General features: G+C 35.4%; 2 protein-coding genes and 1 long non-coding RNA gene across 4 annotated transcripts; all 3 read left to right on the top strand.

The window, feature by feature from the left end:
* Positions 1-544: 544 nt before the first annotated feature.
* On the top strand, positions 545-1,588 carry LOC108665843 (protein suex-1). The gene is made up of 2 exons (XM_018152650.2): positions 545-635; positions 1,093-1,588. Exons 1-2 carry the CDS (start codon positions 618-620, stop codon positions 1,306-1,308), a joined length of 234 nt encoding a protein of 77 aa, XP_018008139.1. The 5' UTR covers positions 545-617; the 3' UTR covers positions 1,309-1,588.
* Positions 1,589-7,216: 5,628 nt separating this feature from the next.
* LOC108665851 (neuropeptide-like protein 30) lies at positions 7,217-12,340 on the top strand. Of its 2 annotated transcripts, XM_047880150.1 has the most exons (4): positions 7,217-7,306; positions 8,034-8,358; positions 11,919-11,955; positions 12,237-12,340. In XM_047880150.1, the coding sequence occupies exons 1-4, from the start codon at positions 7,289-7,291 to the stop codon at positions 12,247-12,249; spliced, it is 393 nt and encodes a 130-aa protein (XP_047736106.1). In that variant the 5' UTR covers positions 7,217-7,288; the 3' UTR covers positions 12,250-12,340. The 2 variants fall into 2 exon arrangements, with proteins under 2 accessions (XP_047736106.1, XP_018008147.1); XM_018152658.2 differs by lacking the exons at positions 7,217-7,306; positions 8,034-8,358 and adding an exon at positions 10,572-10,748 and having other exon boundaries at positions 11,732-11,955.
* LOC125177770 lies at positions 8,365-8,861 on the top strand. The gene is made up of 2 exons (XR_007156658.1): positions 8,365-8,440; positions 8,740-8,861. It is a non-coding gene; the product is annotated as an uncharacterized LOC125177770 (long non-coding RNA).
* Positions 12,341-13,826: the final 1,486 nt, after the last annotated feature.

Here is a 13,826-nt window from a genome sequence, read left to right as displayed (position 1 = left end):
TTTAAAAACATCTTGAATTTGTATTTTTATCTCTAAATTGGACAATTAATTATCTGGGACTGATATTTTTCGAACTGATATTATAGTTTTTTAGCTGCTGACATGGCCAGCACTTCAATTTCAAATCTGCAGGTATAGGACGAATACAAGAGCTTACGATTAACGCAAACTATATTCTTCATACTATGATTCGCCGCTGTTAATTAAATGTTTAGTAGCAAATTTCTCTGGTTTAATAGAATTTTGTAGTTAAATTGCATAAGGTGCAAAACTCATGCCTACTTAAAACTTGAAAGGTTTATTGATAATGTTGATATTCTCTATCAACATAAATGGGGAGACTTATTTCCCCACTTGATTAGTGACATGCACTTACAATAATCCGTCGCTTAAATAAACGTTCGCAGTATTAAAATATGATGAGTTACATGTAATTATTCTATCTCCCAAGACTCAGTGCAGCCATTACAGCTACGACACAAAGTGAGCGGATGCAGCCATTTACGTTGAGCTGATTTGGCCCGTCAGAAGTTATTATATATAAGACAAGACAACGTATCTCTTGTCCATAGTTCTGCTAACATTGCTGACGACAACTGCGCCCTTTGCATTCAAACATGTCGTCGAAATTTGCTGTAAGTTTTGTTGAAAATGTTCAGATTTAGATCCAAATTCAGTTCATTATATTCTTTTCTTAATTTTTTTTCATTATATTCTTCGTTCTTTTCATAGTTTTACTAATTACTTTTCGCCAACAGAACATTTTGGAGGGATGTATTTAAAACAACAATAATGAAATTTTATATTATGAACACTTACCGCTATATGAAAATAGTTTACACTATTATATAATATAATACAAATATTCTATATATAATAGCTCACCGCTATTATATTTGAAAAATTTAAGTCACCAATTAAATGGCTTCTTTTTAAAGTCTTAACAAATGGAAGACATAATGACCTAACATTATATGTTGTACTGTTACTTGCTATTGAAGAAATACGCTGAAGCGAATTAGTGAAGCAACTAAAATATATTGAAGATATATATCCATTGAATTTATAAAATAACAGATATTTACCTTGCAGTTTGTAGCAGTTCTGGGCCTGGCAATGATGGTGCTGAGTGCTGCCTATCCCTTCCCTGACGCCATCCCCGATGCTGAGCCTCACCATCATCCTCATCACCACGGTGGAATCGGTGGAATCGGTGGATACGGGGGATACGGTGGATACGGGGGATACGGTGGATACGGTGGTGGCAGATTCGGTGGATATGGTGGATACGGAGTATACGGCGGCTGATTTCATGGTGGATGTGATGGTATCTTCATGAGGTTGATCGAGAATGTTATCCACCGTATATCGAGATCTCTGCGACTGATACTAGCCTGTATTTATTAACAACAATGTCAGTTGTAAATTCTATGATAGCATCCACATGTATAACGAAAAAGAAAAATCAGCATCCAGTATTTAGTTGAAAAATATTTTGTGATTTTACTCTTCAATTTTTAAATAAAAGACAATGTATTATGGTATTTAGTTATTTCACCCGATATGACATCTAACAATAATGAGAATGTGATGATCGCCTTTAAACCCATTCTAACAAAAATTAATATTAAAAGCGATTTTCAATACACGTCAAATATGGAAAATGTTTTACTACCTTAAAACTAGGTGTTGGCTTTACACCTTCAACGGCCCAGAAACCGAGTGCCTGATGCAGATCATTCGAACAACTAAACCAAATGCAGCGCCAAATGAAGTTTCACTGTAGCAAATAACACTCAATATCAATGATTATCAATAACACTAAATGAGCATCGCTCCTGTTTGTCCTTTAAATACGACGCATATTAATTGTTTCACATAAATTCAAAACTTTAATGAGTGCAGAGCAATCGAATAAATTAACGAATTACACATTACTTCTCAAGTAACAGAATTAATTTTCAGCGAATGGCATCGCGACGTATAAGAAATAAAAATTGCTGATGTTACTTCTTCATTCAATTGAAGTAAAACGTCTTATGATCGAGCCAGCACTCGACTTTGATGCCTCGCTTAATTTAAGCCATAATCGCGGTCTTACAGGTCGCGAAACCTCTTGTTTTTTACCACTAAATGTATGGATGAACTCATGAACGAAATAATCCTAAGAAACGTCAGCATATAGAAATAAAAGACATCTCCGTAACATACTAGGAACGACGAACATTCTAGTCAGCTTGCAGCCCAAGCATCCTGTGCAGTACACGATATTGCGTGTAATTTATTAACAATAACTTGTTTTCCATTTCGTTCAGTTCATTAAGAGCTTAGGTTTGCTATAACCGTTTATTACGAGTGTTGTAAATCGTATGTTATTCTTCGTAATTAATTAGGATTAAGAGAAAATTAAAAAAAATGATAAATAATTTATTAGATGCCTATGCTAGCATGAAAATCCACCTTGGTTGCATTTGTAACTCCCGACGAACTCAAAATTTCTTTGTCAGCAGCCAAAGCCCGAATTTTAAATTTAGTTCAGAACACACAAATGCCAATGAAAACTTCTACGAACATAGCATGTAAGTGCGGCAAACAAGTTTAATGCGTTTACTTTACCTTATTGACATAAATACCTAGTTTTAGGCCAACATTATACCTAATTTAGGTCAAATTCCTAGTTTTAGGCAACACATAATGTTCTTCATTGAATAGGCAAATTATTTTATACAGCGGAAAGCCATGACACTGAATATCCCAGCGACAAATTTTGTCATTCCGGATAGTTTATTCGCCTCGGTATGATAATAATTTAGGTCGTCACGAGTAAATTTTGAATTATTTTTAGAGCTTGTTTTAATGCCAGTCGTTGGAGTCGTGGATCGGCAACTCAAAAAGTTCATTCTATCATCATTTTCATGTATAAAATGAACTGTCGGTTCAAGGTAACCATAATAAAGAAAGGCAATTTGTTCCTTTTTTAAGCAAATAATGTCTTATTCTTCCTACGACATCCATTGTGAACCTTCGTAGGAAACTTTTTGTGAAATTGCAGTCCGAACATTCAGTTTTCCGTTCCTTTTTAACTCGATTATTTTTCATTTCGTACATTTTAGATCAACAATTAGTATTTTTCAGCATAACAAAAAAAACAAAGGAGAACAAGTTGTTCTACGCACAGAGACACAAACAAAGAGAAAATGTGCAACCGGTTCCTCTGCTGTAAAAAGATTCATCTAGTATGGAAAATTTCGAAACTTATTCGAATAATTTTACAACTCTTAGTCGCAGAACACATGATACATACACTGCATAAATGTACAGTCCTCTTTCAATTACCTATATGTTTAAAAAAAATTCACAACCATTGTTTCAAGTTTATTAATATCGATGAAAAAACTCTATCAGAATAAATATTTAAATTTGTCACATTGAAGAGGTGATTTTAGATTTATGTTCATTACGTAACATCGACTACATACTTTGCACTCATAAGACAAGTACTTAACAAAACAGAGCTCAAGCGTGGAAACTACGCACCACAAGAGCCGCAATAACGGTTAATATTTTCGAACAAGAAGTCAGTTGCTGTGGTTGCCGACAAACCGGTTAGAACTGTTAAAGCAGCGCTTCAATTAGCTCATCACAAATAAAGTTGCAGTCGAAAATTACTATATTCATCAGCATGTCCATTCAACTTTTCGTATTTTTTGCGTATTTTCTCATTTATGGAAAAAATGCCCTAGTGTGCTCGTCATGTCTGTCCGTCTGTCCCGTGACTTCATGTTTTCGTCGACGAGAAAATGCGCTTTCTATCACTCACTCAGTGAGTACTGAGTTATATTTCTTTTCTCGTTTAATAATTTTCTTGATGAATTTTCAAATTATTTTTTATTATGGGAAATAATCTATGGAATTTTAACTTGTTTTCCAATGTTTGACAGATTAAATTGAATTTATATTGAAGTAAACAAGTGTGAACAAGTAAAGTAAACAAATGTGTGCAGTTACATAGGGTATTATATTAATAATTATATATTATATTAATAACTCGTTAATAACTCGCGATTTTTCTATTTCTGATTATTCTATTGCGTGATTATTCTATTTCTGCGTAGATTTAATTAGTTCGCATCTTCAACAAGTATTAACTAAACAAGCAAATGGATAGTGTATTAACAATATCCTTTCCATCAGTTATGATTTATTGGTGTCCTTTTAATCAGTTGCGAGTTGTTAGTATCCCTTTATTCTGCTATGATTTATTGGTATCCTTGTAATCAATTGTGTGTTAACAGTATCCTTAAGGTAAATACCGTGCAAAAATTTGAATTTATAACATATAATAATTCAGTCCTTATGTTTTTCAATTTCATGTCTTATTTGTTTCGGTACAAATTACCGCGTTTGAATATCTACCATTGACACTCACGGCTGCACGGACGCTCCTGGTCTGCTTCCGGAATATGTTAGATGAATAGAAATATGATATATAAGTGAAAAAATATACATAATCTATGCAATCAGTAATATGAAGTCTATTCCTGATGTATATGAGCAAAAATATCATTGCAATACCTGCTACCATGCGAATTTATATATCTATCGTAGTTTCTTCATTTTCATTATAATATATCAAGAATCGATTATTCGTGTGTTATACAGACATCGTCAATGACTTGAGGAAATTCTTGTTTAAACCTGATCGCACTGGACGTAGATTCGGGGGGGCGATGGAGATCGTACATCTAACGTACAGAGATTATAAAAGTAACGGTATGCAAGTATCCTGAGGTGTATATGTATGTAAATAGGGTATGTGTTTTACTCGTGTAGGGCAAATACAAATAGTGTATCTAGGTTATTTGGTGTGTTCAGACCATTTGGAAATATTTTGCAGAGTGTTGCTGGTGTGTTTCATTACATTGTTTTATAAACTCTATATGTCTTTTCATCCATATACGAACTACCAACAATACCTTACCCTTATTCTGATCATTTGTCCATTTAGTGAAGAGCCCATTATTTAGACATGTTTGATTGAGAAGTAAACCGTGTGAAGTCTCTTGCCTTAAGCCATCCAGGAAACTTCTGGTCTATTCATCTACTTCATTTACATTCTGAAGATGCCCTGTGATAAGCGAAAAGCGTTGCCTTATTTTATAAAACTCTCATTATGAGAAATTTCGACTTGAATTTACCCTAATTTTGCACCTATTATTTTTTCGAGAAAAGTTCCATAAAAAGGGCATTTTTTTCAGTCGAATTCATCCTGATAAGTAAGCTGAGAGTATGCAGTCATTTGTGTCTATAGCTCAAGCGCAAGAAAAAGTGTCGTCTGGAGCACAGTAGCACGGCGTGCTCGTGTTCTGAATAGCGATGGTGTTGCATGTGTGCCTATCCAGGATACATTAATAAACTGCTTTAATCTCTTCCTCGACTCAGACTCAATGTACAGGCGTGCTAGTAAATAATATTTGAAATGAATGTATGAATAGTCTCTGCAAGAACCAATACCATTTCAGCCCCTGTCTATAAGGAAATTTATTAAGCTGTTAATGAAATTATTGATCAACTCTAGCTTTAAATTAGTACGAAAAGGTTTACAATAGACAATAAATATAGATGTGAATGCAACTATAGAACTATAAAAGTTAAATAAACTGAAATTAAAATAAATGCCTCTGTAGAAGTAATATTGACACTCATTCGTTGTCAATGTTAACAACAAACAAATCCACAAACAAACGCGATGCTAAGTTAAGAAAAACGTGTTTATAAATGCCTCTGTAGAAGTAATATTGACACTCATGACACTGTAATTCATGAGTAATAAAATATAGCCTGTAAATATTATAAAAATGACAAGGAGCGTGAAATGAAGGTTTACGACAGATTTCATGCACATTACAGCGAGAAAAAAATGCGTGTCGAAATTTTGATTTGAATGCAAAATGCCGTGATTCTTCATTTTAATGACAAAAATTTCATGTATCCTAAATTAACTATCATTGCCGGACTTAGGATCACCGTAGAATTTTCGAGAATGCGGGCAATCAAATCAGCCAGTTTTATTATTGTGAAAATAATTCGATGATCAAAAGATTATATATCAACATCCTATATAGGCGGAACCTTGGCGTTTCCTAAATCGGAAGTACGTGAGGATATAAGCATCAAGGTCAAAATTGTTAAGGAAGGAGACTCAGTTTGCGATTTTTGCTATATGTATAATATCATTACAATATACTACTGATGTTTCGAAATCGAGATAGGAATTTCAGCATGCAAGCTATAGACCAAGATTTTATTAGTAATAAACATAATTTTAGAGTCCAAATAAGTGGTTAGGAGCTGAGCTACAATTCTATCAATTCTGACGCCAACAAACTGAAGAGTCGTACGTAAATAATGAGAAAGCAAAACGATTATTGTCTGTAGAGGACAGAGCTAGAGCATATGTAAGAGAGTTTATGTATCCATGGGGAGCTTGCTTCAGATTTCATTACTGATCAAGAAAAATTCCAAGTCGCTGGCCAAGGGTCGGCCGTCCATACCCGTCGATCGTTTCTCAATTGGCCAAACTTTCTTCGGACTTTCACTCCGCATACGGCAGCCTAACCTCCCAAATCAGGAGAGCTTTCAAGCGCAGGTGCATTACGTAACACATGATTTTCACTGACATGTAGTTTCTTTCTAAAAACATGTGCATATAAGCCTAGGGTAGAGTATACGTATGATTAAAAGTTGTTATGAATCGTTTCAAAGCCTGTATATTTTCATTATGGATTGTCAAAAACCCGGGAGCGCCATCTTAAATTTTTTTTTCAATGCTCAGCAATTCATCTGCTATTCCCCCAATTTTTCCAACCAGTAAATTTTCTTCACCAGTAAATACATAACTTAGACAGAAATAATCATACTTAGTAATCCTTAATTTTATAGGAAAAAAATACCAGTAAACCTGTCATGCTGATTCCAAAAACAACCTAACTTTAGCTCGTCAGCTCGTCGTCATTACGGTTTGCCGGAGCATTAATGCCCGTCTCTGCTTCTTCAACACTCACCGTCATCCAGTGCCGACCAGAATTAGTGCAGATGGAAAGCCAGATATTTATTTGTATTCTTACGGCTCTGTCCTGACTTGGAGTTTCCGCAATTAATTAGGTATATAAGGAAGAGCCTGAAGCTCTGCTCCAGATATTAGTTTGAGGCTTGCTCGAGTGCATTGTTATATTGAGCTTACCTTTCCACCTCCATCTAAAATTTTAGTTTTCTGGGCAAAAAAAAGATGACGTCAAAATTAACGGTTAGTTTGTGGTCAAAAATCTAACTATAAAACTTGTCATTGTCCTACTTCTTATTCTGGATTGTCACTAACAATGTTAAAATTTTAATTTGATTTGGTGTGTCATGTCATTAATTGATTCAACAGTCAATAAATTCTAGATTAAATATATATAATTCATGTTTTTTGATGCGTGAGAGTGAGTTACATTAACTACTTTTTTGTGCAAGTGTTATTCTGATATTCATGAATGAAAATATTATTTGAATACTTAATACATAGCTTAGAAGCATGCGTCAAATTAACAAAAAGTTCAATCTAACTAATAAATGCTAAAAGACTGTTAACTGAAATCTCGTCAAAATTTCAAATTTAATTTCTTAAGTTTACCGCAGTTGATGATAGAGACCACGCAAATTATGTCTCACATACCTTCAGCTAACGCTGCATGTATCACGAATTCAATATAAATAATTTAAAAATCAATAATTCTTATAGAAAAAATCTGTTGCGGCATCACATTCAGAGGAAATTGGCATTAACGCTGAAATTGGCCTTAACAAATTTGGTGCGTGGACCCCAAACAAGACTAACACTGCAACGCGACCAGAAAATGCAAGCATTTAATTACGACTCATCTAGGAAGCACAGGTAGGCATAGAGTGATCTAGCTGAATCATAAGTGTTTCAAAATTATAAGATTAGATATAGGTATAGGTATACTCATATCTCTCCCGCCCAACTGCAGCTTGTCCTCTTGCTGGTGCTGAGCGCCGAGGTCCTAGCAGCCGCCGGGCCCATCGCCGACCCCAACGCCAACGCCGACCCCGAGCCGCGCCGTGGAGGTGGCGGTCGCGGCAGTGGCCACACCGGCCACAGCAGTTTTCACGGCGGTGGCTTTAGCCGGCCAAGACCCAGTTCCAGCCGGCCAAGACCCAGTTTTAGCCGGCCAAGACCCAGTTTTAACCGGCCAAAACCCAGCTTTAACCGGCCAAGACCCAGCTTCAGTGGTGGTTACTACCGGCCCAGGCCCTACTACAGCGGAGGATTTGGTGGATACATTGGAGGCTATGGTGGATACGGTGGATATTATGGTTTTGGATATCCATGCCGATTTTACACTATCGTCTATGGAAGAATCGTCTGTGACTATCGGTGAGTAAAAAAATGAACTTTTCCCTTAATTGGTATCCACGAAAGTGGAATTGCAAGTGGACCGCATTGAACGACAAAATTAGTGGCGTTTTCTGAGAAAATATGTTTATATATGATTCATTGAATTAACCCAAACTCTGAGATCCAGTTCAGGATTCTGATCAAATGAGATTAAATTAGATAGTTGTTTAGTAAAGTTCATGATTGATTCAGGATGATATCTCTCATGAATGTATTGTTTTATTTTTCATCAGAGTTTATAACAGCCAATAACAACGAGACCTTTTTTTCCTCCCCAGATACTATGGGTGATATGGACCGGAAAAAGCTCCTGGAACTTGACATTGACACCGGACAAAATTTTACATTACTTGTTAACTTAAGTTGTTCCTATATATATTATCGAAATAATTTAAAACTTTACGTTTTTTTACTGTCCTGCCTGACTTTAAAAATTGAACGATATAATCTAATTTCCAATCGAATGGCGTAAAAATATTTACGAATAATAGATGAGATTTAATGGCAGAAAATCAACGAAAAATTCTTCAAACACCAAAAAAAATTATATGCTCGTGAAAAAGAAATATATTATTGACATCAAAACCAAACATAAATTGGATCTTACGAATGGAAAAAAACTTAATATATTACTCCGAGAGACCGCTTATGTATACCATTATTCGTGTTCACGCGTCTTATCAAGTTTCGTATCGCAAATGTCACAATCAATTTCGGCTAATATTACAGTAACATCTTTTAGTAAAATTAGTTGATTAAAAAAACGCCTTGCCCGTTAAAAACTCAGTATAGATGTGAGATCAATCAAGCCCGACCGGGAGAGAAAATGTTCGGAGAAACTCATTCAGTAGTGACCAGGCTCAGTGACAATCTTCTTGTTTATATTGAAATTAGTCTTACTTGTCAATTAAAAATAAGGTTTTGTGATACTAGTCCTTTATAGATAACGAAACGATTGACAAAAGATGGGCATTCCTATGTCATCACTATGTCAAGCAGATGTCAATGACTCGATTACTCTAACACGCATGCAAGTCTGCAGGAAATTGCAAGCCAAGTTTTGTACTGAATAAACTACCTGTAGACATAGACTATGAAGTGACTATAAAAAAATATTGCTGGAAGGTATCGCTTCAGTTGCTCTTCATATCTGTGCCTTTGTGAAATGCGATAATGCAAATCGTTCTTCGTGTGTACACTATTTGTCTTGTCTGTTAGTCGCATATACAGTATATAGATCAGTCACATATACAGTGTATGGCTCAGTCACATATACAGTAAATGGCTCAGTCACATATACAGTGTATGGCTCAGGTACATATACAGTAAATGGCTCAGTCTATTATACAGAATATGGTTCGGTCACATATACAGTCTATGGCTCAGTCACTTAAACGGTATATGGGACTTTATAAGACTTACTTGGGATTTAGTCAGCTTCCTTACTAAAAATGTTACCCTGAATTTGGTCGACCGCTCCTCTTGGCCGACGTTGGTACCCGAATATGCAAGCGATTATTTTTTGTCGGGTTGAACTTTTCCCGAACTTTCCCCCCGACACCTGCAGTTAATCCTGCCGGTGCAAGTCATCGCCGTGTCATATGCAGACGTCGTGCAGAATGTCCGAGTCCACTCATCATAAATTAGTTGCATAAAATGTTGTGCTGCCGAATTCGAGATTGGTTTCATTTTTAACAAATGATTATTAAAGTTCATTATTATTAATAAAGGTCAGCAAAAATTACGTCGGATTAATAAATTGAAAGTAACCAGAAGCTTCCTTTTTTAAAATTTAATACTTTTCGATTTCGATCCGAAATGGATATTGGCAAATGATGTTATTCAATATACATACACTAATTCATCCTGAAAATGCAGCTCAGGTTATTATGTGTCATTGTTTCTGGCATGTACAACTCAGACTTTGCAGAATGCATGCGCCTGCAGTTTGCCTCAGCACAGACCGCAACGGTCCCTCAATAAGCGCCGGTTTAAAAACCGGTACCCGCTAGAAGTGTAGCGGTTAGAGAAGTTTATTTTTTTTTGCTCATAGCTTTCTCGAGCCTCGGGGTTCCCCGTAGTAATACAGTATATAAGGAAGGAACTTGAAGCGCTTCTACTTAGACTTGTGCCTGCTGCTTCACCAAGTGCATTGCCACATAAAGACTCGAGCGGACTTGGCCACGTTACCACACAACTGCATTACTAAGTCGGACTTATCTCTAAGCGCCTCTCTCACATTTTCGTGGTGACTGCACCAGACGTAATCATGGAATCGAAATTTATGGTCAGTCTTACCTTAAGTTGATGAAAACATATTTACTATAGTGCTTTGTGCATGAAATAGTTATTTAATAGTTAATTTATGTTCCAATTTGGTTTTAGAGTCATGTTAATGCATTGTATGTCCATCATTTGTGAAGACTTTTTTCCCAGTGTTTCGGCAGTCTCTTCACTCAATATGCAATCTCAATCATATTTCACTGTATGTAAAAGCTAGTACAAAATGACAGAGGAAAATGCTAATATACTTTTATTACTTACAAATTATTTCATGATTTATCTGAAAAAAAACACAATTTTTTAATAAACTCCGAATGACATACACAGCTTTTTGCAGAGACATGAAGTTATTGAGAAAAATATTCGAACTCAGAACAACAAATTTATTATATTTAAATTTCATCACATTTAATGTAATAATTTTATTTGAAAGAAAATAATTTTCGACCTGACACCTGATCAACAAAAATATTACTCCATCAAACTAAACATTTTCAGATATTATTGTCCTTATTGGAACACGGCATGGAAATATTTACTTACTTCACTGCAACAATTATTCGAATTTTTTAGTTACCAAAAATATTGTACACGGTTAAATAATCGATGTCTTATTTACAGCGCCCCCGTTATCAATTAGGAATACTCCGACAGCCGAAGACAAAACCATATGAAAATTGAAATCTGAAATTCATAATTGCTTTGAAAGTTATTGAATCGGCTAATTTATGAATTATTATATCTGACAAAGAGGAATCACCTGCATGTATGCCTCCCACAGATTTTGTACACTAACATGATCACGTTTTCATTTGACGTTTTCTAAGAGCAGTAATCGTAAATTTTTATTTCACTGTTCAAATGCATACTGAGGATAAATATATTATTCTGGAACGTTCCCTTTGGATAATCTCATATGTTTTCCTTGCATTTGAATTGTAAACGACGCTGAAATAAAAGTTACTGATAACTTTTGTCTACCTGCAGTTTGTCCTTCTGTTGGTGCTGGGTGCCGTGGCCCTAGCGGCCGCCGGGCCTGTGGCCTACGCCTACCCCGTGGCCGATGCTGAGCCTCACCGCCGCCGATGGGGAGGATATGGCGGTTATGGCGGTTATGGAGGATATGGAGGATATGGTGGCTATGGAGGCTACGGAGGCTATGGAGGCTGGGGAGGAGGTTATGGAGGATATGGTGGATACGGCGGTTATGGGTGAGTTTTTTTGGTTAGTTATTTATTCAAACGCTGTTACGATATCTTAACTATATTTTATAGTACGGCTTCTGGTTGATTTGCGTTGTCGACTCACGTATAACGACAGAGTTCAGAGAGCTCTTGGATAATTCCTAACTTATTAAACTCACAACCGAATTGACCTAAGGTTAAATTAATTAATTTTATCAAATAAGAATCAGCATTAATCCTGAAATGTGAAATTCCATACAAATTAATATCAGCTAATAAGATTCTAACAGAATTATTTCTCATGCCAGATTCTACGGGTGATTTGGAGCAGGCAATTGCTTCGGCTGCTGAAATTCTTCGTTACTAGAAACTCTCCAGATATTTATTTATTATATTTTTGCTACTACGTCAATTAAATAAAAAAATTTGATATGAATTTTTACTTTTCCTAAAAACTCATGGAGCATAAAACAAATATTAAATTCTACGCATTTGCAGAAAAAAAAGAAAATCGTTCATGTATAATTATCATAAATTGTCCTAATTATTTTGTTAAAGTTTAATTGCTTGAGTTATTCTAATAATAAAAGTACAAAAAATAGGTAATCCCTCAAAGTTTCTGACGTTATAGTAAAATAATACACGAATAATAGTTAAAATTGAAAGCTTCTCCGAATTGAAATTAGTGCAGGTAATATACAACTTATGCGATCATGTATATTCACTTGACATTAAATCGGATTACCATGCATAGCTACGGTGCGACATACGAACACGGTTCGTATGTCGCATACGAAAACCAAGTGTAAAAAATGTATATCTTTGGCAAAGTAATAAAGCTTTGTTAGTCTATGTATAACATATGCTACATACGATGAGATATAATAGAGATAAAGCATTTGAAATACTCGACAAACAGAGAAAAGATTCAGCGCTACTCGACTTGCGACGATTTTTATGTTCGAGTTAAATTCCTAATTTCTCGGTATTTTATTAGTTATAATTTAGTTAAACAAGTCGACATACCATACTGTACTTAAATGAAGTTCATTGCCAACACATGTTTTTCTCATATTGGGAGTATACCATACAAGAAAGTTCAGCCTTAGGAACGACATAGAGAGGGAACATTAAGAAGGTTTTATTCACTTCGGGAGCTTATCGTCCGTATTGAACATGTTCACGATTTTTAAATAAATGAAATATCTTTTAAAGTCCTGCTCTCAATTGCTTACCTCCTCATCACGCTAGTTTCGGTGCAATACACCACAAGCTGAAATTGTATGCGGAATTTTTTTGTGTGTGCCATTGTACTATTACATCGAGGTAATGAATACAATTTTTAATGACATGATTTTGATGAATTATATTGAAGAACACATTGTGCTTGAATCCAAGGACTTAGGGAAAATTTTAGAGGTTGAGGATGGTCGCTACTTGTAAACTTGCGAGTTCTCTTGTAAAGTTTTCCTTTGCATTTAATGGTTTTGAAATCGAGTGCAGTGAAGTTTGATATTAGATTTCCATAAAGTTTTATAAGCAAGTATCAACAATATAAAAATGTATGACCTCAGATTGTACGTATTTTGAAAATTACTCTATCAGTCTCAAGTGTAAAGGAGAAATACTTCTCTGTAATTTATCTAGATTCCCGTAATGCAGTCAGACTCCTCTACTGCATGGGAACGGTTTCCAACTTCCGTCAACCTATCAGAATTTCCGTAGGAATTCCCTGCCATTAGTCATTGTTCGGCTTTACTTTCCTGGAATTCATCGCGATCAACAGTTGCTTTCGTCAGTGTGAGTTATCAGAAAGTTTAAATTTTTGAAAATAACTTAACTGCGTACACCACAGGAATAGTTCTAACTCTTGATGAATATGTTGAGCAGCACATGTG

The sequence above is a fragment of the Hyalella azteca genome, unplaced genomic scaffold (assembly GCF_000764305.2).
Source record: "Hyalella azteca isolate HAZT.00-mixed unplaced genomic scaffold, Hazt_2.0.2 contig4705, whole genome shotgun sequence".
Taxonomy (NCBI): Eukaryota; Metazoa; Arthropoda; class Malacostraca; order Amphipoda; family Hyalellidae; genus Hyalella; species Hyalella azteca.
The sequence above is the reverse complement of the archived record's forward strand: the minus strand, read 5'-3'. Positions and strand labels throughout refer to the sequence as shown.

Bases quoted from the DNA above. Each gene is read 5' to 3' on its own strand.
- LOC108665851 (XM_047880150.1), top strand. The intron at 8,359-11,918 runs GTGGATACGGTG...GAGGCTGGGGAG, and splicing joins TGGATACATTGGAGGCTATG to GAGGTTATGGAGGATATGGT.